The 25561-nt window shown below is 60.9% G+C and overlaps 4 protein-coding genes and 1 non-coding gene across 17 annotated transcripts; 3 read left to right on the forward strand and 2 right to left on the reverse strand.

The window, feature by feature from the left end:
- Positions 1–202: 202 nt before the first annotated feature.
- Positions 203–7905, reverse strand: LOC105494156 (solute carrier family 25 member 22). Of its 7 annotated transcripts, none has more exons than XM_011762322.2 (10): positions 7847–7905; positions 4661–4843; positions 4450–4575; positions 4126–4181; positions 3219–3309; positions 2530–2648; positions 2215–2389; positions 1952–2106; positions 1790–1865; positions 203–1717 (listed from the first exon to the last, which is right to left on the reverse strand). In XM_011762322.2, the coding sequence occupies exons 2-10, from the start codon at positions 4678–4680 to the stop codon at positions 1564–1566; spliced, it is 972 nt and encodes a 323-aa protein (XP_011760624.1). In that variant the 5' UTR covers positions 4681–4843; positions 7847–7905; the 3' UTR covers positions 203–1563. The 7 variants fall into 7 exon arrangements, with proteins under 7 accessions (XP_011760624.1, XP_011760630.1, XP_011760626.1 ...); XM_011762328.2 differs by lacking the exon at positions 7847–7905 and adding an exon at positions 5872–5966; XM_011762324.2 differs by lacking the exon at positions 7847–7905 and adding an exon at positions 5776–5841.
- LOC105494155 (proapoptotic nucleolar protein 1) lies at positions 7267–8277 on the forward strand. The gene is given in 5 exon segments (XM_011762320.2): positions 7267–7299; positions 7301–7418; positions 7421–7636; positions 7639–7836; positions 7839–8277. Coding segments are annotated over 5 exon segments (900 nt in total). The 3' UTR covers positions 8174–8277.
- A 562-nt stretch (positions 8278–8839) lies between these two features.
- LOC105494157 (p53-induced death domain protein 1) lies at positions 8840–21643 on the reverse strand. 7 transcript variants are annotated; one of them, XM_071074021.1, is made up of 16 exons: positions 14710–14813; positions 13633–14002; positions 12725–13138; positions 12235–12444; positions 12095–12149; positions 11747–11948; positions 11544–11669; positions 11091–11270; positions 10865–11012; positions 10632–10767; positions 10409–10559; positions 10190–10313; positions 9992–10110; positions 9790–9903; positions 9476–9675; positions 8840–9225 (listed from the first exon to the last, which is right to left on the reverse strand). In XM_071074021.1, exons 2-16 carry the CDS (start codon positions 13925–13927, stop codon positions 8967–8969), a joined length of 2733 nt encoding a protein of 910 aa, XP_070930122.1. In that variant the 5' UTR covers positions 13928–14002; positions 14710–14813; the 3' UTR covers positions 8840–8966. The 7 variants fall into 7 exon arrangements, with proteins under 7 accessions (XP_070930122.1, XP_070930118.1, XP_070930121.1 ...); XM_071074017.1 differs by lacking the exon at positions 14710–14813 and adding an exon at positions 21361–21643 and having other exon boundaries at positions 10409–10767; XM_071074020.1 differs by lacking the exon at positions 14710–14813 and adding an exon at positions 21038–21339 and having other exon boundaries at positions 10409–10767.
- A 141-nt stretch (positions 21644–21784) lies between these two features.
- On the forward strand, positions 21785–25357 carry LOC105494158 (ribosomal protein lateral stalk subunit P2). The gene is made up of 5 exons (XM_011762345.3): positions 21785–21975; positions 22170–22293; positions 23844–23892; positions 25018–25116; positions 25243–25357. The coding sequence occupies exons 2-5, from the start codon at positions 22171–22173 to the stop codon at positions 25317–25319; spliced, it is 348 nt and encodes a 115-aa protein (XP_011760647.2). The 5' UTR covers positions 21785–21975; position 22170; the 3' UTR covers positions 25320–25357.
- On the forward strand, positions 23928–24061 carry LOC112428942 (small nucleolar RNA SNORA52). The gene has a single exon (XR_003021019.1). It is a non-coding gene; the product is annotated as a small nucleolar RNA SNORA52 (small nucleolar RNA).
- Positions 25358–25561: the final 204 nt, after the last annotated feature.

Below are 25561 nucleotides of genomic sequence, written 5' to 3' on the forward strand. Positions count from 1 at the left end.
AGGGAGAGCAACTGCAGGGTTCAAGTCCCATCTGGGACTGCCAGAGGCAGGAGGCGGGTCCCGCCCAGCATCCCCTCCAGGCCAGGGTGCCCCTTGGTCGGTGGGTGGGTGCGCAGGCATAGCCCTGCAGTCTGAAGGGAGCCAGTTATGGGAAGAGGGGACTGCCCTCCCCTGCCCCCAAACAGACCCCCAGACAGCAGCATCTACTTAGAATATTTATTTATCCTCTGACATGACAAGACACAAAAAGTTACAACTTCTTAAAACTCTTCAAAAGAAAAAAATATAATTCTGTAAAGCAGCAGCAGCAGCTTCCAAGGTTCAGATGTGATGGGAGGGGCAGCTCCCAGGAGCAACCGTGAACTGGAGGGGTCCGGGCCTGAGCCCCAGGTAGTGTCGCTGGGAAGGGGCCTCCGTGGAGGGCCCCGGTTTTGGGGACACAGCACCAGCACATCAGGGTCTGTCACCAACACGATCACATGGCCAGGGTGGGGCAGGGAGAGCTTCGGCTCACAGCAGGGCTCGGCCTGGAGGCAGGGGGGGAATGGGGCTTCTGGAGCTTACCCAGGAGCCTTATGCAAAGGTGGAAAGAGGAGGGTGGGCCCTGAGAGGACTTGGGGTGGGCGGCAGCTCCTGGCCCTCCCTCCAGAGCAGGGCAGGCACCCTCAGGCTCCACACTGGTCCCCTTGCCTGCCCCGCTCCCTGGCCAATCTCAGAAGAGAGGTCAGGCTGGGTAACTAAAGTTCCGGGACGGGGTCAACAGAGCCTGGGACACACACAGCACACAGAGCGCCTGGCCGCGGCGGGAAGGGGGGCAGTCCCCGGCAGCCCCATCCCCAAGAGCCAGGCCAGATCCCCACAACACACACACACACACACAGGCACACAGACCTCACAGTCTGGGCCCCAACCTGGGGTGGGAGCTGAGGGGCCCACCACAAAGTCCCGCAGTGGGTGACGGGCTTGCCCTGAGAGTCAGACCCCGGGGCAACCCCTCGCTTGGGATTCCTGGCTCAACAGAGAGGGCAGGAGACCCCGGTCCTCTTGCAAGGCTGGCCAGGGAGGCAGAGTCCAGTCCTGCCAAGGTGACAAGAGCGGCTGGGGAAGGACGGAAGGGCTGGAGAGCCACTTGGGCCCAGCAGGTTCAATAAATAGGTTTGTGCAGGGTCCCTGTGTGGACCAGGACGGCCGTGGAGACTGGAACCGGTGGGCTGGGGGTATGGTCCAGCCTGCCCAACCCAGGCCCGGGGGCCCCCAGCCCAGAGACCAGCTCTGTCCCTGGGGGTGTTCAGGCCAGGGCAGGATTGGGGCAGGGGCTAGCTTGAGGAATGTAAAGATTTCTGCATTTTCTACATAAATAAGACATTGATCCCAACGATGCAGGCAGCACACCGCGGGGCTCGCGTGTGCACCGCCTATGTGGACCCTGCACCCCATCCCCTGCTGCCCCTGCCGACAGGAGGGCTGGGGAGGGGTCTTCCCTTGCTCCGTCCTGGGCTAGCTGCCTGGCTCCAGCCCCACACCAGCCCTGCCCGGCTGGCTGGGGTGGAGCGGGCACTGGGCTCAGGCCTGGGGGTCCTGCAGTAGCCCCAGCAGGGACTCCGCGATGCCCAGGAAGTAGACCACCTGTGCGATGCCGAAAAGGGGTGCGATGACCAGCGCGCGGCAGTAGGCGCCCTTCAGGAAGGCTGAGGGGCCCTCGTGCCGCAGGATCTTCCTGTGGAGGAAGGAGGGGGGGTCAGCCCGGTACGCAGGCCCCCAGGCCCCACCGCCTGTGGGACCTCCCCACCTGGCACAGTCCAGGAACCCAGAGTAGGTGTCCTCATTGACGCCTCGCTGAAGTGACTGGAGCCGCGTCTTCACCACTGCAAGGGACGCTCAGGTCAGTGTGAGCCTGGCCAAGGGCTCAGTCCCGCCCCATCCCCAGCCGGGCGCTGTCCCATGCACTGACCATCACAGGGGTTGACGGCCACAGCGGCGGCACTCCCGGCCACACAGCCGGCCAGGAAGGACACGTAGAAAGGCGACTTCTCCTCGGACGCCGGGCGGCCCAGCTGGTTCAGGTTGGCAAAGAGCGGGAAGTAGACCACGGAGAAGGGAACGTCCCTGTGGGGAGTGAGGTGGCCATGGGGACAGGAAGTGGTGGACAGGAGGTGGTGGGTTGGGCAGGCCGGCCTCCCCCATCCCTCCTCCCATCCACCCTGTGCCTCCTACCTGAGCAGCGTGGCCCCGAGTCCCTTGTAGAGACCAGCAATGCCGCGGCTTCGCAGCAGGTCACGGGTCAGCTGGGTGGCCGTAGGCCGAGGGGCAGCTGGAGCCTCCACTGAGGGCTGGGCACCCCCCTGGGCTGAGAGCTGGCCCTGGGCAGCCAGGATCTTCCTCTGGGCAGCTGCGGACAAAGAGGCTGCTCTCTTCTTCTGTGCAAAGTGGGCAGGGGACACGCTCTGGCCCTCCCTGTGTCCCTGCCCTCCCCTCGCCCTCACCCCTTCCAGCACCTCTGCCCTCTCCCCTCCCTCCTCCCGCCCTCACCGATGCGCCCTGCATCCTGCAGCTGGATCTTCAGCATCTCCATGGGCGTGGTCACGATCACCTGGCAGGTGCCAGCCCCACAGCCTGCCAGCATCTCTTTAAGCAGGGTCAGCTTCTGCCTGTGGTAGGGGCAAGGCCGCGGTGAGCGGGAAGAGACAGGCTACCTGCCACCCTCGGGGATGCCCACTGTGCCTGGGCGCAGAGGATGGTGGGAGCTGTGGAGGCAGATGCAGGCCTGTGGGGGTACAGCCCCCAGCCTCCGGCCCTGCAGCAGCAGGCGGGGGGAGCCCGATGGACAGACAGCCCCACAGGCAAGGGCCTGGGGGGGGCAGTGGGGCTGTCTCCAATAAAGGAAAATGGGAAATTGGGGGTCGAGTGCCCTAAAAAGGGGCTGCCCTTGCAGCCCCCCTCCAGCAATGGGGGAACCAGTCAGTGCCCTCAAGCCCTGGCTTACTACACAGGCAGCAGCTGGGGGCCAAGGGCTGCCAGGCCAGAGCCCCACTGATTTGGCATCTGCTCTGCTCCCTTGGTCAGGGGAAAGGAAGGAGGCCACCCCACGAGCTCAGAGAAGCCCCAAGGAAGGGGCTGAAGACAGGTGGAGCCCCCAGGTGGGACCCAGCTGGCCGGGTGGACCCCTCCTTTGTCTGGAGTCCAAGACCCCTTGAGTGTCTGCCAGGCAGGGAGCTCACCCATCCTTGGATAGCTGATGTCGGAAGAAGTCGTTGGCTGCCAGCTTGATGGCCTTCTCGGGGGTGACGAGGGTCAAGTTCACAGCGGCTCCTGTGGAGCAGGGGGTCAGCTGGTGGCCAGGGTGGGGAGGTGCTTAGCCAGGACTTGCTGCCTGGCCGTCAAAGCCCCATCCCAGTCACTCCTGGCCATCTCCTGCCCTCTCACCCACATTTGGGCCTGGTGTGTGCCAGGTGGGGGGGGGCCAGGCACGGATGGGGCAGCACCTCTGGTTCAGGCGTTCCCGTGCCCACTGCATCTGTCTCTGATTCTGGACAGCATCTTGCTGCTAGGGGCATGGGGATCATCCCAGAGCCCCTGAGGCCTCCCTGGGAAACCCCTCCCTCCCTAGGGGACAGAGGGTGCTTGTGCTGGCAGGGGACTGGGGCCAGAAGTCACCCGAGCATGTGGTCTGGAGTGGGCCAGAGTTCGGGGGAGGCTGTGGAGAGCCCCCATCTCAGTGCCGAGGGCTCAGGGCTGCAGAGCTTCTACCAAATCCAGGCTCCGGATGGCGTCCTAAGCTGATTTGCGGTAATTCCCCCTACTCCCTCCCATCCCCAGCCATAGACGGGGTCTAGCCTGTCCCAGAAAGCAGAGGCGGCTGTGGCCACCACAGAGGACACAGATGTACTGTGGCATCCCACGCACCAGGCACTAAGCGGGGGCGGGGAGTTGCCACGGGAGGGGCTGAGAACTGCCACTCACCAGAGATCCAGTCCCCTGCACAGGCACAGCGCCCCCAGACACGTCCACGCTCACACACCAGGCCCAGCCTGGCTGCCCTGCCCTGCCTCCCCCACCGCTCCTTGCCACGACTCGCGGGCGCTATCCAGGCCTGCTCATCTCGAGCCCAGCCAAGTCAAGCCTTACCCCGGTACATGCCAAAGTATCCCTCGGAGCGGATGGTCTTGATGAGGCAGTCGGACCTGTGGCCAAGGGGACAGGGTGAGCAGGGGCCAGCTGGGGCCAGCCAGAGGCCGGGGTCCCTGGACTGTCTAGGGCTGACATAAGAAGCCAAGTCCTCAGCCCAGCTCTGACCCCAGTCCTGACCCACATGGGATCTCCCCCAGGCCTGCCTGCCTCCAGTTTCCCTTCTGTCAAACAGGGTGAGGGGCACAGGAGCAGAGCCCCCCTCCTAGCCTCCCGTGCTGCCACATGCTGGGCCTACTCCCCACGACCGCCTGGCAGACTCACATGCTTGTGTACATGCGCTGGCCGTTCTGCTGGTTCTGCAGCCTGGTCTTGGCCAGGTCGATGGGGAACACGCAGGTGACCCCGATCAGCCCGGCGATGCCGCCATTGATGAGCTTGGCTGGCAGGCTGTGTGGACAGGAGTGTCAGGACGGGTTTCTGCGACCATGGGTCAGGGTGGGGGCGGGGCATGCAGCCAGGACTGGAATCTGACCTGATCTGCTTATCAGCCATTTAACTCGATCGTGCCCAGGTAGGAGCCGAAGAGGTGGACGCCAGGCCGGGTGGGGTGGAGGTGGAGGTGGAGGAGGCCTTGAGGGAGGCTGGGACCCAGAGGGGTTGGGCGGTGCTCTACCTTCAGGGGAATTTCCAGGCTTCAGCAGCCGCCCCTTCTGTCCTGGAAGGAAGAGGGGATGGGAATGAGTGAGGGTGGGGCCACCCGAAGAATAATCCTCCCCCAGCCTCCCTCACATGCAGCCTGTCACCCACCACCCCAGATGGGAGCCGTCACTGCATCCTGAGGGTGCAGCAGCAGGAGATACCTGCCACCCAGTCCCATGCCCACCCCTGGGACCACCTGGCTTCCTTTCAATCCCCCCCTCCCCACCGCCAGCGTCTTCCCAGCCAGCCTCACACGCGCGCTCACGCTCGGGCTCACGTGCACCCCAGCCAGCTCCGGCTTTTAAAGGGCCAGGCACCTCTGAGGGCAGTGCCAGGGACCGGTGCCAGGGTGCCTACCAGAGCACCTTGACCTGGACAGCTGTGGTGACCATCCCCCACATCCTTCAGCACAGAGAGAAGCAGCCAGCACCTGCCCCCTTCGAGCTTGCGGCTGAGGTCTCGGGCGCCCTAAGACCCCCTGCCGACCTGGGCTCAGCCATCCCAGGTATAGCTCTCCTTCCGCAGCAGCTCCACCCAGGGCCTGCAGAGCTCCTCCTCAAGAAGCCCGCACCCCCCACGGCCAGCCCCTTGCCCACCTTCCTCCCCTCCACCCCTCCCAGGAGTTTCACTCATGGATACACAGAAGCCAGTGATGGGACCCCTGGAAGCCTTGGGGGTGGGGGATGGCTGGCCTTCTGAGGCCCCCTGTGGCTGGCACGCCCATCCCCTACAGAGGAGAGGAGAATGGACCTCTCCCACTAAGCGGCAGGGCTGGGGAGCCACAGCCTCAGGGGCCTCCCATAAGGTCATGGCCATAAAATCCCAGCTTCGGGGGCCTTCCCTCCTCACCCTGGGTCCCCCAGAGGCCAGCTGTTTCGGGCACGGGCAGTGCCGTTGCCCAGGGCCACACAGCTGGCTCACACCCACAGATCCTCAGGGACTCCTGACCTTCACCTCGGCTTTCCAGGGCTGAGCCATCCACCACCGACCCCCACTCCACCACCTGCCCACTGGTCCTGTTCTCACTCTGCCCCAGGCACTCACTCTGGACGGCTTCTCCACACTCCAGCCCGGCACTCACACAGGAGGGGAAGCTGCCGGGGGAGGCGGCGAGGGGCCGCAGGGATTGGCCGTGGGGCGGGGTGGGGCGGGCCTGCAGGGGGCTACTTTCTCTTTCACTTTGGGCCAGTGAAGGCTTCCCGCAGCCTTGAGAGGAGGAATGAGCAGGGGCGGGTCTGACTCAGGCTGACCTGGCACACACCACGCACCAGCAGGGACCTCAGTGCGTGGCCACCACGCCCCCGGCACACACAGGTTCCTGTCTGCTGCCTGTGGGCTGAGCAGTCCAGCATTTCCTGGCCTGGATCTGTCTAGGGCTGGTACTCTGAGTATGAGGCTTTCTCCGGGCCAGGGTATCCTATGTGTACCTGGACAGGGAATCCGGTGCTGTGGGGCAGTGATGGGCTGACACCCACTCGTGTCTGTGGGATCTGTTTGTTAGGGCAGATGCATGTCAGGGAAGCCTCATGCTGGGCCACAAAAAAAGGCCTGCTGTCCACAGGAAAGGGCTGGCTGGGTCTCAGAGGCCGCTGGTGCCACCCACAGGCCCTGCTCACCTGACAGGTCCAGAGGGCATGGGAGCTGGCATGCCCAGAGCCCTCTGCCCCACCCCCGTCCCACTCAGGGCTTCACCGCCAGGAGACCTGCCTCTCCCTGCCTCAGCCAGTGGTGGTGACGAGCTGACCTCTGAACTTCAACCTGATCTCTCCCAGCAGCCCCCCCCCCCACTATTTGGGTGCACACTGGCCACAGCTCTCCAGGCTGCCCTGGGCCCTTCATCTCCGCTCTAGTCCCTCCCAGGGGTGTACCCTGGCCCACCAGGGACTGAGCAATCCCCTTCCTCCTGGGAGCCTATCTCTAGTCTGGGACGAGGACACCTGCATGATGGGAGCAATCCTAGAAATCAGTGGGGAGCGGCCATTAGTCCCAGGAAGAGAAGCAGGCCTAGAGATCCCAGGGCAGAGAGGCAGGCCTGGGCCCGCACAGCACCCACTGCAGTGGAGAGGAGCTTCTGGGTGGAGAATGAGGACAGCGAGGGGCTCTGCATAGGGAGGAACCAGCAGGGGTTCCGTCTGAACGCCAACCCCACCTTTCTGTCCTCACTCGGCAGTTCCCACCCCTGGCTTATGAGACAGCTGGCCAGGGCCCTCCCCCTGCACTGATGTTACCATAGAAACCCTGCAGCCCCGGCCGGGCCCAGGGCTGTGAGCCGTCACTGTTCCCCCTTCATAGTCAGGCCAACCGAGGCCACAGGCAAGCCAGGGAGAGAGCAGTAGAGCAGAGACCACACTACAGGAAGATACCGCTGCTTCCGAATCTGCAGGAGTAAAATCCTCCTCCCAAAAAGCCGCCAGGCTCCTCCTACCCCCAAGAAAGGCAATGGGGGTGAGGCTCCGAGTCTGGCTGGCGGCTCCCCCATTCAATCTCCCGCTGTCCCCGTCCTCTTGGGGCGGTGCTTTCTATCCTGCTGGCTGGAGGGTCCCGGAAGGGGTCTCCAACCTCGCGATGCCTCGGCCAGAGGACAAAGGAGAAGCGGGTGGCTGCTCTCTGCACTCGGAGGCCGGCTCAGGCCCCTGCCCCACTGCTGGGGCTCGGCCGACCGCTCTGTCCTCCGCCTGGCCACCGCGACTCGGGCCACGCACGTGTCCACAGATGTACGGTGAAATCCCACGTGTGCGTCCCACATGGCTCGGTCTCTCTTCCTTGGACTCGGGCCCCAGACATCCACCCTGGGGGACACGTGTGTGCGGGAGCGCGCCCGGCACCGTCGGGGCCGAGCACGGCCTCTCACGCCAGGGCAGCCGCGGATCCGAGCATCCGCTGGTCCAGGACCCCCCGTCCCGCCCGCCAGGCCACGTTGTTCGGGCAGCTGTCACCTTCCTCGGCCGCCGCGGGACCTCTCGCCCCCGCAGCCCGGCCGCACTAGGATGGGCGCAGAAGGGAACCGCCGGGCACTCACCGCGCTCGCCGCCGCCGCCGCCGCGCTCGCCTCCCCGCCCCGCCGCGCGCTCGGCCAGCACCTAGGCGGGGAGGCGCGTCCGCTCGGCGCTGCGCGCGCTCCGCCCTCGGCCTCCTCCGGGCTTCGGCTCCCCCTCCCGGCCGCCGAGGCTACTGCGCCCAGCCAGGCCACAGCCACGCGCCCACCCGCCGCCTCGCCCCGGGTCCCCCCTACCCCGGCAGGGTGGCAGTTCTGCGCGAAGAGGCCGGGCCGCGCGTCCCCAAGGTCCTTTCTTGGTTCCCAGGCCTCAGGCCCCTGCAGGGACAAGGACCCGCGGGGCGCGGGTAGGTGGCAAAGCGCCGGTGGATGAGGGTGCCCTGGGGGAGGCGTGGCCTCCAGTGCAGACACAGGTGCTGTGAACTGTTGGGCCAGCGAAGTGAAGTGGAGGCACAACCCCGCCTGCCCAACAGCGACTTTGTATCCAAAGCACCCCACTCGGGGCTGGGCACAGTGGCTCACGCCTGCAATCCCGGCACTTTGGGAGGCCAAGGCAGGCGGATCACTTGAGGTCAGGAGTTCAAGACCAGCCTGGCCAACAAGGTGAAACCGCCCCCCCCACCGCGTCTGCTAAAACTACAAAAATTAGCCCGGTGTGGTGGCAAGTGCCTCTAGTCCCAGCTACTCAAGAGGTTGAAGCAGGAGAATTACTTGAACCTGGGAGGTGGAGGTTGCAGTGAGCTGAGATCATGCCACTGCACTCCAGCCTGGGTGACAGAAATTCCATCTCAAAAAAAAAAAAAAAACCCCACATGGGTTACTTTGTAGCACAGCTCCTCACCCCCAGGAAGATGAGGACCCACAGGAGGCCCCAGGCACAGTGGGAGAGAACAGGACCAGGCTGTGGGGCATCTGTGCACAAAGGGCTCCCTCCCCGCAGGGTCCAGGCCTCTGATTACCACGCCACCCCCACCCTCCAACGGCTTCTCCATCCAACAAATAAATCGAGCTCTGAGATGGCGAAAGAAACAGTGCGGGTTTGTTGCCCACGGGGACCCCTGTCCCCACACACTGGAGAGGCTTGAAGGTGGGGGCTCTGCCCATCCGCTGGAGAATGTCCGGGCCAGCCCAAAGTCTGTGGGGCCTAGGCCTGGGCAGGCTCTGGGGGCTGTGGAGCTGACGAGCCAGGCAGAGCGGGGTCCTTGGGGGCTAAACCCGTGCGTCGGATGCCGTCCTGGTACTTGCGGCAGCCGAGCTCCAAGACTGCACGCACCTCTTCTGCCACGTCCTGCCGGTCACTCTGCTCCAGGGCCTGCACCAGGAGTCCCACAGCCCCTGGCTGCCCAGCCTGGCGCTCAGCCCAGGAGAAGAGCATGTGGCGGATCTGCCCATCCAGATCATCCCTGTAGGCAGAAGACAGGTGACAGAGGGGTCCTACCCACCTGCCCAGGACCCGCCACCACGTTCTGCCTCGGAGTATGGGGGAGTTCCCGGCTCCTTGGGCCAACTGCGGCCAGATCTTTCCTTTCCCAGCCTGGTGTTTGCCTTTTGCCCACCTCCCCTGGAAGAAACTTCTGTCAGCATCAGGTGGGCCCTCCAGGCAGCCAGGGCTCAGCCCTGGGGCTGGCAGCCAGCGGGTAGTGGGAGTCTCACCGGAACTCGTGCCGGATGCGCTGCAGCTCACGGTAGGACACGCCCAGGTGCAGGGCCACAGTTGGCCAGTCTGGACCCAGGCGCCCAGCCACGCTCAGCAGGTTGCTCTGTGTCAGAAAGCCGGTCTCAGCATCTCCCAGGTTCAAGGGCGCCAAGGAGAGGCCAGCCCTCCGCCGTGGCTCCTCAGAGCTCCGAAGTCTCTGTTGGAAGGAAAAAGTGCAATAAGCCCTGGGCTCCACCCCAACTCTACCACGCCCCCCGGTCACCCCTGGGCCTCGGTTCTGCCCCGCCCCTCTGCTGTCCCTCAGTCCCACCGGCAGCTTGATGGGCAGAGTGGCCATCCACAGGGCGTCTGCGCCCTTCCTCTGCCGGGCAGCCTCAGCCTCCTCGGGTACCTGCACAGGCACCGCGCCACGGTAGAAGGACACCTGAAGGGGCATCAAATGGGGTTTAGAGCTCGGTCCTCTGCCCAAGTGGCCTGGGGGGCCTCTCCTCTCGCCCACCCCCCTCACCCACCTGGCCCCGCACAGCCTGGGCCTCCCGGTCCAGAGTGGTAGTCACGTATACCTCCTTCACATTCTTCAGGTGCGAGTAGAAGACAAAGCAGATTCTGCCCTCCACGCAGTCAGGGCGGTCTAGGGAGCAGGGGTGGGCTGAGCAAGGAGGGCGCAGGGAAGACGGTAAGGCTCCCTCTCTAGGACAGGGAGGTCTTACCAGCATCCACGTCGATGCCGCGCTCGAAGGCCGCAAAGAACTCTTCGCCCTCGAACATCTCCACCGTGTCAGAGGGCTCGGGGCCCCGGTACCGCTCCAGCAGCCGCCGAAGGGTGGCATCCACCTGCAGGGAAGCCCGTGTAGCTTGCGACCCAAAGCCCTGCACCCCACCCCAGCTCTCTGGTCGCCACCCTGCTGCCCTCCAGCCTGCGCCCTCACCTTGTTTCGGGGCAGGCACTGCAGAAGGACCTGCTCAGGGTCCCGGCGCCGCTGCAGAGCGATGAGGTTCACACGGTGCAGCCGCAGCCGCTCCCAGGCCTTCCGAGCCAGGCCTCCCACGCAGTTCTTGGTGGTGTACCAGAGCCAGTACCTGGGAGGGCTGGGGGTGAGGGGGGCTGTACAGACTGGGGAAGGGGGGCTGAGAAAGCTGGGGGGCACTGACCAGGAGAAGTGTGTGACCTGGAAGCGTGCGTACAGGTGGGTGAGCTCCAGGACCACCTGAGCTGTGATGTCATCCCAGGTGACTGCAGGAGGGGCCCAGTACAACAGGTGCAGACGGGAGCGGTCCAGACTGAGGCCTGGGGATGGGAGGGTCAGCGGGCTGAGACTGCCTGGCTGGAGACCCCCCCCACCCTACGGCCACAGGTCCAGGTATGCCCCATGGCCACCTCTCACCTGTGATGCCAGAGGGCAGAGGCAGCTGCACGGTGACCGGTCGGAGGAAGCTGGGGGGACCGCTCTGTGAGAGGCACAGCAGGGGGCTCACTGCAGCCTCTGGTTCTCCTAGGAGGGCCTGCAGTTCTTGGCCAGCCATGCGCACCACCTGAGGCAGACGGGCCCCTGAGCACCTGCCTGTGGGCCGAGGCGCCGCCTGCCACCCTTGGTGCTGTCCTGGCCATACCTGCATGGAGACTCGACGAGGTTCCTCAGTGGCCCCAGGGGGGAAGATGACCTTGACCCCAGGATGACCCGAGGAGCACAGCAATGTCCCCTCTGGTGGCACCAGGCAGGCATTGGACACAGGGCGGGAAACCACAAGGAACCAGGAGAAGTGGGGTGCCTGGCAGTGAGCCCAGAGCCGCTGAGACGGGGGAGCAGGGAAGTCAGAGGAGCCTGGGTCAGGACACAGGGAGCAGGATCCAGGAGAGATGGGGCGGGGTGGAAGGTGCCGGGGACACGGGGGAGCAGGATCCAGGAGGGACGGGGTGGGGTGGAAGGTGCCCGGGATATGGGGGAGCAGGATCCAGGAAGGACGGGGCGGGGTGGAAGGTGCCAGGTCGAGGCTCTGCGCAGGGGTGCACGGCTCAGGGCAGCGGCTCCCCAGTCGCCACCGGCAGGCCTGAGTGGTCCTCACCTGGGGTGCCTCTTCCTCCAAGTGGGTCTCCAGGTCACCCCAGCTGTTGTCATTCCGGGTCCTGACCACCACTTCACGGCAGCGCCGGGCCCGTGGTGGGGTGAAGAGCAGCCACAGCCCCACATCCTGCCAGGCAAGGATGGTGTGAGGGCTGGGGCCAGGCCTGGGCCCACACACTGCCCCCCGCCACACCCTGGCCATGCCTGCTGGAAGGCCACCCCATGCGGCTGCAGCTCCAGCACATGGCTGAGCAGGGCATCATGAGGACCCAGGGGGACGAGGCCTGGCTCTGGCAGCAGCAGCCGATAGCGGATGGTGATGGGGGTGGCGGTGGCTCCCGCTGGGAACTGCAGGCGGACACCACAGGCCAGGGTCACTGAGCAGCCTCGAGGAGTCACAGGAAAGCTGAGTGAGGAAGGAGCGAGCCACAGGTTAGACCCAGAAGGGCCTACGTGTCGGAGCCTGGACCCAGAAACTCTGGAGAAGGTGTCGGAGGGGCTGGGGCAACAGGCAGACAGACTCCCCTCCAGCCCCCTCAACCCACCCCATACCTGTCCAAATCTGAGGTCAAGAACAGTCTGGGCATTTCTGGAATGAGGGCTGCCACTGTGGAGGGGACAGACGTGTGGTCAGGACAGTGAGGAGACCCACGTCCTTTCCCAGGTCTGCCCCCCTTTAGCACCAAGCCCACCTGGTGAACTTGGGACGTCTGGTGAGGCCTCACCCAGGGGGTTCCCCTGCAGGCGCACAAAGGGGGCGTCTAGCAGCTCAGGGGGCAGGTCCCGGAGCTGGTTGTCCCTTAGGTCGAGCCGGGTGAGGAGTGGCAGGCGGGCCAGGCCGGCTGGCACAGACGCCAGGAGGTTGCTGTGCAGGACAAGGAGCCGCAAGGACCGAAGACCCGCTGTGGGCAGGTGCTGGCTTAGGCTCGGCACCAGCCCGGCCTGTAGCACTGGGACACTCCTGCCACTGCCTCCCAGAGCAGCCATTTCAGACTCTCCACAGCTGGGCTCAGAGAACTCTGACAAAGCCGCTGAGGGAGTCTCAAAGACCAAGGAGGTGGAGGGACTCCCAAGAGGCAGCTGTGGACCAAGCCTGTGGGTGCAGAGGCCCCTGCGGAAGACAGGCAGGCTTCAGGGGTCCTCCCGTGGGGCCAGTGTGCCAGGGGCGCAGCAGCTACTCACCCAGGGAGGCCGGGAGGCTCTGTAGCCGGTTGGAGGCCAGGTTGAGCTCCAGGAGGCTGCCCAGGCCTCCAATCTCAGGAGGTAGCGTATCCAGCAGGTTCTGAGAGAGATCGAGGCGCTGCAGGGTGGATAGGGCCCCCAGTGCTGGGGGCAGCGTCTGCAGGCGGTTGTGTGTCACCGCGAGGAAGGTGAGGGCGGGGAGGGCCCCCAGAGCCTCAGGCAGCTCAGAGAGACAGTTGTGAGACAGCAAGAGTGCACCCAGACCTCGCATCCGCAGGACACAGGCCGGCAGCGTCTCCAGGCTGTTGAAGCTCAGGTCCAGGTGGGCCAGATGGGCCAAGCCACTCAGACCAGCGGGCAGGGTGGTCAGGGCACCCCGGAGACAGGCACCCAGTGTGTCCCGGCGTTGCCCTCCTGGGAAGGGGGGAGGCGGATGTGGCCCTCAGAGCCAGGTCCCAGATCGACCCTGCCAGCCAGAGAAAACAGCTGCTCGAGAGGCACCGACCTCCCACCCCACCCCCACCCCAACCAGACAGGGACTGACAGAAACACTGGAGAGGTGCCTGCAGGTGGAAGGAGGCAGGGATGGAGACCACCGGCTCATCTCAGCTGAGAACCATCACCCAAAACCTTCCCCAGGAACATCATCTGCACTGTGGCCTGGAGAGACCCCCCGCTGGGCAGCTTCGGGGTCCGGGAGCCAGGGCCCAGCCAGCCTCACATTGGGGGTGGTGATCGCCGAGGATGGCGATGGGGCTGGACAGCACCAAGAGCAGAACAGTTCACACCTGGAGCCGGGAGGGGCGGACTGGAGCTGGGGCTGGGACCCGGGTTTGCCTTTGAGGACGTGCAGCAGAGGCAGGGCAGAGCAAGAGATGGAGACAGGGCCCAGAACAGGTGGAGCTCACCTTTGAGGACCAGGGAGCGGAGGCAGGACAGGCTCTGAGGCAGCTGGGCCAGGGTGGCCTCCAGCAGCTGAGGGTCCTCGTGAGTGCTCAGACGCAAGAATTCCACCTGCAGCAGCTGAAGAGGCTGCTGGACACACAAGTGCAGCAGTCGCTGGCAGCCCCCGGGATACAGGTCCAAGCTCAGCCGGTTGCCGCCCAGGAAAGGCCGCACCCTGGACCCTGCGTCTGCATCCTCCGAAGCATCTCCTGCAGCAGCAGCTGCCTCCAGCTCTGGCCCCTCCACCGCTGCAGCCATCGCCCACCGACGGTCCTTGGAGGCCAGACATGTCCCAGCACGCAGGCAGGCCTGTCCAGGCAGGGCCCAGGGAAGCTACAGAGACAGGAGGAGAAGTGAGCGGGAGTTGGGGTGGGCCCTTCCCTCTTTGGGGAAACAGGGACTCTGGCTGGAGTGGGGAGCTCTTGAGCCATCTGGGCCCGGGCTGTAGAGTGGGGGAGACCTTGTGGTCACCCTGAAGCCCCGAGGCCTGGGTCACTACTGGAAAGAGGGTTGGAGAATGGGGCTGCCATGGCTCGCAGGAGCACCGGGCAGGGAGACCTCACTATTAGCAGCAGAGCCAGGGGAGTGAGGCTTCAGTCCTGGTCCTGGAAATCTGGCCAATGGAGCCGTGGAGCTGCGAGGTCATCGGGGCTGTCCCCCAGTTCTGGAGATGAGTCCCCCTTCTACTTACATCGGCTTTGCCAGGAGGGCCGTGACCCTCCTCTACCGCCCCGAAAGTCAGGGAAGGCGGTGTAAGGGCTAGGGCCTGGGACGTGAGCCACTGGGCAGCTTCGGGGTCCTGGGGCCGGGACCTCAATTCGTGAGCCCTGGAGGAAAGCTCTCCCGCCCTTTCCAGTTCGGTCCACTGGGGAGGGTGGTGCGCCGCGCACGACAGCTCAGATGGCGTGGGGGGCGGGCTCCAGACCCGAGGCAGGCTCGGGATCCCCCGGGCGTCAGGGATGGGAACGACCCCCACCCTCCTGAAAGCAAACGTTCCCCCCGCCGCGCCCCCGCCCCGGCCCGCCCGGGCCGGCGCGTACCTGCGCTCCAGGCGGCGCGCAAACGGGGGCTGCTCAGCGCGCGCTCGGCTCCTGGGATCCCGCCCGCGCGTTTCTGGTGGGGCGGGGACTGCAGACCCCGCCCATTGGGCCCGCCCCGTCATAACTCGCCCCCTGCGCCGGGATGGGGTCCACGGGGGCGGTCTCCCGGCTCCTCCCCGACCCGCCTTCCCTCCGCCCGTCGCAGTCCCGGAGACGCGGACGCGACCGGTCCATCTGCCGAGCCGCCCGTGCAGCTGCTCTCGGCTTCCTGTTAGTCCACGGGGACGGAGCCGTCCAGCCTGCCCCGCCCGGAAGGCTGCGAAACCCGCCCTTTCCGAGGTTCTCGGGGTCCCGGGCCGCTCCGAGGCTGCAGCCCCGGCCCGAGGTGCGTTCCCAGGCCGGGGTGACAGGAGTACTCTTGCGGCTGCCCCGCACCCACCCCTGCTACAAGCCGGAACAATTGCAGTGCCCTTCCCAAACCAGCCCCCACGGCCTCCTCCGGGAAGCCTGCCAGGACCTCCTCTCTGGACCTGCTGAGACCCTTCCTTTCGAGCCATCACTCTGGGTCAGAAGCAGTGAGCCTCCTGGCACTGCCTCCTTGAATCACGCAGGGGAGAAGGAGGTTTTTTTTTTTTTTTTTTTTTTTTGAGACGGAGTCTCACGCTGTTGCCCAGGCTGGAGTGCAGTGGCGCGATCTCGGCTCACTGCAAGCTCCGCCTCCCGGGTTCCCGCCATTCTCCTGCCTCAGCCTCCTGAGTAGCTGGGACTACAGGCGCCCGCCACCGCGCCCGGCTAATTTTTTGTATTTTTAGTAGAGACGGGGTTTCACTGTGGTCTCGATCTCCTGACCTTGTGATCCGCCCGCCTCGGCCTCCCAAAGTGCTGGGATTACAGGCTTGAGCCACCGCGCCCGGCCGAGAAGGAGGTTTTAAGAGAGAAGATATTGAGCGGGCGCGGTGGCTCACGCCTGTAATCCCAGCAGTTTGGGAGGCCGAGGCAGGTGGATCACGAGGTCAGGAGTTTGAGACTAGCCTGGCCAACGTGGTGAAACCCCGTCTCTACTAAAAATACAAAAATTAGCCGGGCGTGGTGGTGCGCGCCTGTAGTCCCCAGCTACTCAGGAGGCTGAGGTAGAAGAATGGCGTGAACCCAGGAGGCAGAAGTTGTAGTGAGCAGAGATGGTGCCCCTGCACTCCAGCCTGGGCAACAGAGCAAGACTCCGTCTCAAAAAGAAAAGAAAAAAAAAAGATCAGATACTGCCCAAGGCTTGCCCGAGGCCCTGTAGCTGGTGAGGGTCAAAGCCAGCCGAGAACCTGAAATTTGCCCTGTCTGCCTTCCCCACCAACATGATACCCGCCAGCAGGCCTGTGCTTCATTCACCAGCTTTCTCGCCCAGCAGAGCAGATGCTTGGGGAGGGAACAGACACCATCAGCTATGCCTGCTTCTTTACTCAGGTCATATCAGTGGCTCCTTCTTCCTTCCACTTCTCAGCTACCACCATCCCTCCCTCTGGGATGGGCAGGTCTCTTCCAGGACTCCCTGCTTCCATTCTCCCCAGCCCCTTCCACGTAGGGCCCGGAGGGATCTTTCTAAAAACTAACCATAGGCCTGATGCTGTGGCTTACACCAGTAATCCCAACATTTTGTGAGGCTGAGGTGGGTGGATCACTTGAGATCAGGAGTTCAAGTCCAGCCTGGCCAATATGGTGAAGCCCTGTGTCAACTAAAAATACAAAAATTACCCGGGTCTGGTGGCAGGCGCCTGTAATCCCAGCTACTCTGGAGGCTGAGGCATGATAATGGCTTGAACCCAGGGGGTGGAGGTTGCAGTGAGTTGAGATCTTGGCACTGCATTCCAGCTTGGATGACAGAGTGAGACTCCCTCTCAAAAACAAAAGGCCAGGCGCGGTCACTCAATTCTGTAATCCCAGCACTTTGGGAGGCTAAGTCGGGCAGATCACGAGGTCAGGAGATCAAGACCATCCCGGCTAACATGGTGAAACCCCATCTCTACTAAAAATACAAAAAATTAGCTAGGCGTGGTGGCGGGCGCCTGTAGTCCCAGGTACTCGGGAGGCTGAGGCAGGAGAATCACTTGAACCTGGGAGGCAGAGGTTGCAGTGAACCAAGATTGGGCCACTGCACTCGAGCCTGGGCTACAGAGTGAGATTTCGTCTCAAAAAAATAAAAAAAATAGGCCAGGCGTGGTGGCTCATGCCTATAATCCCAGCACTTTGGGAGGCCAAGGCAGGTGGATCACGAGGTCAGGAGATCGAGACCATCTTGGCTAACATGGTGAAACCCTGTCTCTACTAAAAAGTACAAAAAATTAGCTGGGCGTGGTGGCGGGCGCCTGTAGCCCCAGCTACTCGGGAGGCTAAGACAAGAGAACAGCTTGAACCCGGGAGTCAGAGGTTGCAGCGAGCCAAGATTGCACCATTACACTCCAGCCTGGGTGACAGGGATTCTGTCTCACACACACACAAAAGACCTGAAATACTGACACATGCTACAAAATGGATGAACCTTATGAAAAAATAACACTTAGCTAGGGAATATGGTTCCTTTTCAATTATCCAGCCAGAAACATAGAATGAGACCACAATCACACTCTGTCCACTTTGTGTTTGTCTCTTGAAACTGGTTGGTATTGCCAGAAGTAACTATAAATTAACCTAACAATGCCAAACTAGGCACTATAACCCACACCTTAGAGTTTAATAATGTAATCACTAATCAGTCATTTCTGTAAACCAATGAGAATTCCCGATTATATCAGTTTGCTTCCTGTCCCCGCTTTTTGCCTTTAAAAAGCCACTTGTAGTCTGGGCGCAGTGGCTCACGCCTGTAATCCCAGCACTTTGGGAGACCGAGGCGGGCGGATCACAAAGTCAGGAGATCAAGACCATCCTGGCTAACACCGTGAAACCCCATCACAAAAATGGCGTGAACCTGGGAGGTGGAGGTTGCAGTGAGCCGAGATCGCGCCACTGCACTCCAGCCTAGGCGACAGAGCGAGACTCCGTCTCAAAAAAAAAAAAAAAAAAAAAATTCACTTGTAGGTTGGGTACAGTGGCTCACACCAGTAATCCTGCCACTTTGGGACACCAAGGCAGGAAGATTGCTTGAGGCCAGAAGTTTGAGACCAGCCTGAGCAACATAGCAAGGTCCCATCTCTACAAACGATTAAAAAACAGGCCGGGCACAGTGACACATGCCTGTCATCCCAGCACTTTGGGAGGTCAAGGTGGGTGGATCACCTGAGGTCAGTCAGGACTTGGAGAGCAGCTTGTATGACATGGCAAGATCCTGTCTCTAAAATTAAAAAAAACATTAAGGCCGGGCGCAGTGGCTCACGCCTGTAATCCCAGCACTTTGGGAGGCTGAGGCAGGCGGATCACAAGGTCAGGAGATAGAGACCATCGTGGCGAACACGGTGAAACCCCGTCTCTACTAAAAAATACAAAAAATTAACCAGGCGTGGTGGCGGGTGCCTGTAGTCCCAGCTACTCGGGAGGCTGAGGCAGAATGGCGTGAACCTGGGAAGCCGAGGTTGCAGTGAGCCAAGATCGCGCCACTGCACTCCAGCCTGGGCAACAGAGCTAGACGCCATCTCAAAAAAATAATAATAATAAAAATAAATTTTAAAAATCCACTTATATCTGCTGTTCACCCAAGTGTAAATTCAGGGCAACTTGGCCGGGCGTGGTGGCTCAAGCCTGTAGTCCCAGCACTTTGGGAGGCCGAGACGGGTGGATCACGAGGTCAGGAGATCGAGACCATCCTGGCTAACCCGGTGAAACCCCGTCTCTACTAAAAAATACAAAAAACTAGCCAGGCGAGGTGGCAGGCGCCTGTAGTCCCAGCAAAAGTAGTCCCAGCTACTCGGGAGGCTGAGGCAGGAGAATGGCGGGAACCCGGGAGGCGGAGCTTGCAGTGAGCTGAGATCCAGCCACTGCACTCCAGCCTGGGTGACAGAGCCAGACTCCGTCTCAAAAAAAAAAAAAAAAAAAAAATTCAGGGCAACTTAAATCTATGTCCAGGATGTAATCCTCAAGCTTGGCCCACATAAACTACTCTGTATTTATATTAAATTTGTCTTAGCATCTTCCTTTTAGGTAGGTACTTGAAATTTGAAAATACGCTGAATGAAAAAGGCCAGACACAAAGGCAAAATACTGTATTATTTCAGTCTTACGGGGTGCTACCGTTGTCAAAATCATAGGAACAGAAAGTAGAATGTGTTTATCAAGGGTGGGGGAGCAGGGAATAGGGACTTTAATGCGTACAGAGTTTGTTTGGGATAATAAAAAAAAAGTTAAAAAAAAGTTAAAAAAAAGTGAGATGGGGCTGAGCACAGTGGCTTGTGCCTGTAATCCCAGCACTTTGGGAGGCCGAAGTGTGCAGACCACTTGGAGTCAGGAGTTTGAGACCAGCCTGGTCAACATGGTAAAACCCCGTCTGTACCAAAAATACAAAAATTAGCCAGGTATGGTGGTGGGTGCCTGTAATCCCAGCTACTTAGAAGACTGAGGCAGGAGAATCGGTTGAACCCAGGAGGCGGAGGTTGCAATGAGCCAAGATCATGCCACTGCACTTCAACCTGGGGAACAGTGAGACTCCTCAAAAAAAAAAAAAAAAAAGTTAGGGCCAGGCACGGTGGTTCATGCCTGTAATCCCAGCACTTTGGGAGGCCAAGGCAGGTGGATCGCGAGGTCAGGAGATCGAGACCATCCCGGCTAACACAGTGAAACCCCGTCTCTAGTAAAAATACAAAAAATTAGCTGGGCATGGTGGTGGGTGCCTGTAGTCCCAGCTACTTGGGAGGCTGAGGCAGGAGAATGGTGTGAAACCAGAAGGTGGAGTTTACAGTGAACCGAGATAGCGCCACTGCACTCCAGCCTGAGTGACAGAGCGAGACTCTATATCCAAAAAAAAAAAAAAAAAAAAAAAGGTTGGGATGGACAGTGGTGATGGTTGCACACTAATGTGAAGGGACTTGCTTAAAACATTGAATGAAGGCCGGGCGCGGTGGCTCAAGCCTGTAATCCCAGCACTTTGGGAGGCCGAGGCGGGCGGATCACAAGGTCAGGAGATCGAGACCACAGTGAAACCCCGTCTCTACTAAAAATACAAAAAATTAGCCGGGCGCGGTGGCGGGCGCCTGTAGTCCCAGCTACTCAGGAGGCTGAGGCAGGAGAATGGCGGGAACCCGGGAGGCGGAGCTTGCAGTGAGCCGAGATCGCGCCACTGCACTCCAGCCTGGGCAACAGCGTGAGACTCCGTCTCAAAACAAACAAACAAACAAACAAACAAAAAAAACATTGAATGAAACCATAATCCTGGCCAGGCATGGTGACTCTGGGATTACACCTGTAATCCCAGCACTTTGGGAGGTCCAGGTGGGACGATCACTTGAGCCCATGTCGCAACAACACTGTCTCTACCAAAAAATTTTAGCCAGGTGTGGTGGCACAGGCCTGTGGTCTCAGCTAAGAGGCTGAGGTGGGAGGATCACCTGATCCCAGGAATTTGAGGCTGTAGTGGGCTGTGATCCAGCCACTGCAGTCCAGGCTGGGCGACAGAATGGGGCCCAGTCTCAAAAATTACAAAATAAAAAAGTCACATTGTTCGCAAGATGTTTTCCCGCCTTTATCCCAGATGTGTGACCTCGAGCAAGAAAACCTTTCTGGGCCGGGCGCGGTGGCTCAAGCCTGTAATCCCAGCACTTTGGGAGGCCGAGACGGGCGGATCACGAGGTCAGGAGATCGAGACCATCCTGGCTAACACGGTGAAACCCCGTCTCTACTAAAAATACAAAAAAAAAAAAAAAAAAAAAAAAAACAAAAACTAGCCGGGCGAGGTGGCGGGCGCCTGTAGTCCCAGCTACTCCGGAGGCTGAGGCAGGAGAATGGCGTGAACCCGGGAGGCGGAGCTTGCAGTGAGCTGAGATCCGGCCACTGCACTCCAGCCCGGGCTACAGAGCAAGACTCCGTCTCAAAAAAAAAAAAAAAAAAGAAAACCTTTCTGTACCCAACCGCCTCACCTATAAAATGGGGGTAATGACACCGAGGCCACAGAAGGCGACGGTGAAGTCGAGTTCCAATGCTTGATGTATACACATCCCAGGGTTTGCACTGCTGTTTGAGCCCCACGGGAGCAGGCGCTGCCTGCTAGCACCTTAGGTACCTGCATCTGACCCCCTGTTCCTGGTGCTAGCCCCGGATATTGGCAGGGTTGGCTCCTTATCTCTCAGCTTAGACTTTCTCAGGCTGCCCAGACCAACTCGCGCTCTGTCCCTATCCCTCGGATCGCCCCCTTATTCACCTCCTGCGTCCTCGCAGAAGAACTGAAGTCATTAGAAGGCACGGCCAACCCTGTTCCCTCCCAGGACCCGAGAATGTGGCAGGGTCCCCTGATGTGCTATGTCCACATGGACACCAAGGTCAGTTCTGGGCCGAAGCGGCCAGCGCAGGGGCTGACCGCTCGGACCTCACTCCTCCCAGGGGTGAGTGGGCGACGCTGCCTCAAGTCATTGTCCTGCCCTCCAAGGTTCGCGCTCGTCCTCTGGCAGGACGCCCTGGCCCCGCAGGACGGGGGTGGCCTCCCAGGTAGGGCTGCAGTCGCTAAGTCCGAGGCGGCTGGCTCACCTCACTGAGCCCGGCTGGACATGGGGCCACCGGTCGCCGCGGCCAGGGAACCACCAAAGAGTCAGGGCGAGCCTACCGCGAGCAGCCCCCGCTCGGGCCCACGTGCCGTTCCGCGTAGGCCGGCGGCGCAGGCCACTTCCGGCAGCGGTGCACCATGGGACTTGCAGTTCGCGGGCGAAGGTTGCGTCCGGGGCGTGGCAGCCGCGCTGCATGTTGGGCGCTGTAGGCGCCGCGTGGCATGCTGGGAGCGCTAGGTACCGATGGCAGATGCCGTCCCTTTGGGCTCGCTTCGTCCGTCGCCACCACGAGTTTCGGGGGACCTTCGCCCCACGCTATAAGAGCAGCCACTTCCGGAACTACTGGCCTTCGCCTGTGCCGCGGAAACTGTCTTGACGGGGCCGGGGGCGAAGTGTCAATGGCTTCTCCTCCATCGTCATTGGCTGAGCGCCTCGTGACGCCATTCTGAGGCGCCTCATGCGGCGCCCCGCTCGAGTCCCGGAGGCTTCTGGGTAGCGGTTTACCCCCGCCCCTTGCATCGGCGCCTTCCTTTTCCTCCGTGACACCGCCGAAGTCGCACGCGTGAGGCCTCTCCGCCGCCGCCGCAGACGCCGCCGCGTGAGTGTGGTGACCCGGCCCGGGGTGCGGGCTGGGGACGCGGGGTCCGCGGGCATGCGAGGTGGGCGGCGGGGTCTTTCCGGGACGGAGGCCTACTGGTCGAGCCACACGCGGCCTCGTCCGGCGGCCCCGGGGTGGGCAGGCCGGAGGCCACCGGGATAACACCGCCGTCGCGCCCTCTCCGCCCGCCTCAGAATGCGCTACGTCGCCTCCTACCTGCTGGCTGCCCTCGGGGGTAACTCCTCCCCCAGCGCCAAGGACATCAAGAAGATCTTGGACAGCGTGGGCATCGAGGCGGACGACGACCGACTCAACAAGGTAGCTGCCGCCCTTGCCCCGCAGCCGCCGTAGAGCGCCGTACAGGCGATTTTTCTGCCTGATCCGGCCACATGCTGGAGGGTTCGGGGAGAGGCTTGTTTCAGTCCAGTCGGCGATGTCTCGGGTAGAGAAGTAAGCAGGGTGGGGGCCAGGTGCAGTGGTTCACGCCTGTAGTCCCAGTACTTTGGGAGGACGAGGCGAGCGGATCACCTGAGGTCAGGAGTTCGAAACCAGCCTGGCAAACATTTGGAAGCCCCATCTCTACTAAAAATACAAAAATTAGCCGGGCCTGATGGTGGGTGCCTGTAGTCCCTGCTACTTGGGAGGCTGAGGCAGGAGAATTGCTTGAACCCGGGAGATGGAGGTTGCACTGAGCCAAGATCGTGCCACTGCACTGCAGACTGGGCGACAGAACGAGACCCTGTCTCAAAAGGAAAAAATAAAAAGCTGGAGGGGTACGAGGCAAAGTCGTGATTAATGAGCTTTGGAAGTTTAATACAAGTGAGATGCATAAGATTCCTTAAAAAACAAACAAAAAAGGCAGTCCTGGCGAGTGGCTCACCCAGCACTTTGGGAGGCCAAGGCGGATGGATTATTGGAGCCTCGGAATTCAAGACTAGCCTGGAAAACATCATAAAACCTGGTCTCCAGAAAAAGTTGAAAAAAAAAAAAGTTGTAGGTAGTGGTGCACATCTGTAGTCTCAGCTACTCAGGAGGCTGAGGCGGGAGGCTCATTTGAGCCTGGGAAGTCAAGGCTGCATGGAGTAGTGATTGTGCCACTGCAGTCCCACAGAGCCAAGCCCTGTCTCTAAAATACAATAAAAAAAATCAAGGCCGGGCGCGGTGGCTCAAGCCTGTAATCCCAGCACTTTGGGAGGCCGAGACGGGCGGATCACGAGGTCAGGAGATCGAGACCATCCTGGCTAACACAGTGAAACCCCGTCTCTACTAAAAAATACAAAAAATTAGCCGGGCGAGGTGGCGGGCGCCTGTAGTCCCAGCTACTTGGGAGGCTGAGGCAGGAGAATGGCGTGAACCCGGGAGGCGGAGCTTGCAGTGAGCTGCGATCCCGCCACTGCACTCCAGCCTGGGCGGCAGAGCAAGACTCCGTCTCAAAAAAAAAAAAAAAAAAAAAAATCAGCCAGGTGTGTGTGCTCACACCTGTTGTCCCAGACTGAGGTGGGAGAGTCGCTTGAGCCCGGGAGGTCAAGGCTGCAGTGAGATCCCACCACTGCACTCCAGCCTGAAGTCAAAGTCAGTTTCATTGACAGCTTATTTTGCCCGTGTTGAAGATACCTGTGAGTAGTCAACATTAAGCGGTGAGACACCGTGTGTTCCCTTCTCAGTCCTAAGTCTAAGAAACCTAGTGTCCATTTATTTTTATATCACTTACCAAGCGAGGGTGGTAGCTCCCTTTGGGCAGTGCAGGTCTAGAAACTTCAGGGCGTATTCCTCTGTGGGGGACCCAGTCCTGCTGTGATTCTGGAAGGGATAGGGCCAGGGATACATTTGCACTTTCCTGGTAACAGCTGTGTGATTATCTGCTCCAGGTTATTAGTGAGCTGAATGGAAAAAACATTGAAGACGTCATTGCCCAGGGTGAGTTGATGTGGAGGGGCTTTCATTTGTTTTCATGGTCCATCCTAATCCCTGCTGGTCCGTCTGTGGCCTGCCAGGTTTCGCTTGTGGACCAGAGCACCCTAGAAGCCTCACCTGAGGAGTGAGCAGGGCTCCAGTGGGCTCATGTCATGGGCGCTTCTAGACACTCCCAGGAGCAGGGCAGCAGGGGGCACCCTGTGTTCTCAGTGGACGTTTAGGTGGCCCTGCCTCTGAAGCTTGGTGTCTGGAGAACTGAGTTCATGTCAGCAGTTCTTACCGCATGCTTTCTGTGAAGGAGCTGGGGGCAGGGACTACGGGTGCCAGGGATGTTCACAGGCTTCTTGCCTCTTTGTTGGGCAGATGGTTTTTTGTTGGTGTCAGCTGAGCTGGTGGGAGTTGTTTGGAAGTTGAGCTGTTGGGGCAGCTGTTCCTGTCTTCCATGCATGTGACCAGGACAGGGCTGGCTCAGCAAACGGGCCAAGCCATGAGCACATGGCTGTGGCCAGAGATGTGGACACTGAAGCAGCATGCTCATTGTCCAGGCCGAGCATGGTGGCTCACACCTGTAATCCCACCACTTTGGGAGGCCGAGGCGGGCGGATCACAAGGTCAGGAGATGGAGACCATCTTGGCTAACACGGTGAAACGCCATCTCTACTGAAGATATGAAAAATTAGCTGGGCGAGGTGGCGGGCGCCTGTAGTCCCAGCTACTTGGCAGGCTGAGGCAGGAGAATGGCGTGAACCTGGAAGGTGGAGCTTGCAGTGAGCTGAGATTGTGCCACTGAACTCCAGCCTGGGCAACAGAGCAAGACTCTGTCTCAAAAAAAAAAAAAAAACAACAAAAAACCATGTTTGTCCAACGGACATCTGAGGGTGGAGGTGGGGAAAGTGGGCAGGCAGGTAATGTGGGCCTAATTCCTAGAAGGCAAGTTTCTGGATAGGAAAAGTCCCTGTTGAGGAGTGGCTGGGGGAGGGAGTGTTCCGGAAGAACGGGAGACTTTGGCATATGGTGGGTCCATATATGTTGGGTGCCCTGTGCCATCCCTGGTGCCATCTGACTTCCCTGTGGAACAGCTTCCCAGACTGGGCAGCTGCTCTGGTCTCACCTCTCTGCTTTCTGTAGGTATTGGCAAGCTTGCCAGTGTACCTGCCGGTGGGGCTGTGGCCGTCTCCGCTGCCCCAGGCTCTGCAGCACCTGCTGCTGGTTCCACGCCTGCTGCAGGTAAGTGGTGGCCTGGTGAGTGGGCAAGGGGCTGGGGCTCAGACAGTGTTGCTGCAGTGGGGTCTCCATGGGGGGACTGGCCTGGCACTTGGGCAGTGCTCACCACGCCTCTCCTCTTTTCCACAGCAGAGGAGAAGAAAGATGAGAAGAAGGAGGAGTCTGAAGAGTCAGACGATGACATGGGATTTGGCCTCTTTGATTAAATTCCTGCTCCCCTGCAAATAAAGCCTTTTACACATACCTCAAGTATTCCATGAGCACTTTGTCAGACGGTAGTCTCTGCCCAGCTTCGCATCAAAGAGGGCAGGTTTGGGGCTGAAGTGTGGACAACATGGTGTTGGGGAAGAGTTTCTGGTGCAAAATGAGCATGAGGAGGGGAGTCTGGGCATCACAGCTGCCTGGGGCCCCTTCCTGTGGGCCTTAAGCGGTATCCTAGCTCCTAGTA

Source organism: Macaca nemestrina, chromosome 12 (genome assembly GCF_043159975.1).
Source record: "Macaca nemestrina isolate mMacNem1 chromosome 12, mMacNem.hap1, whole genome shotgun sequence".
Classification (NCBI taxonomy): Eukaryota; Metazoa; Chordata; class Mammalia; order Primates; family Cercopithecidae; genus Macaca; species Macaca nemestrina.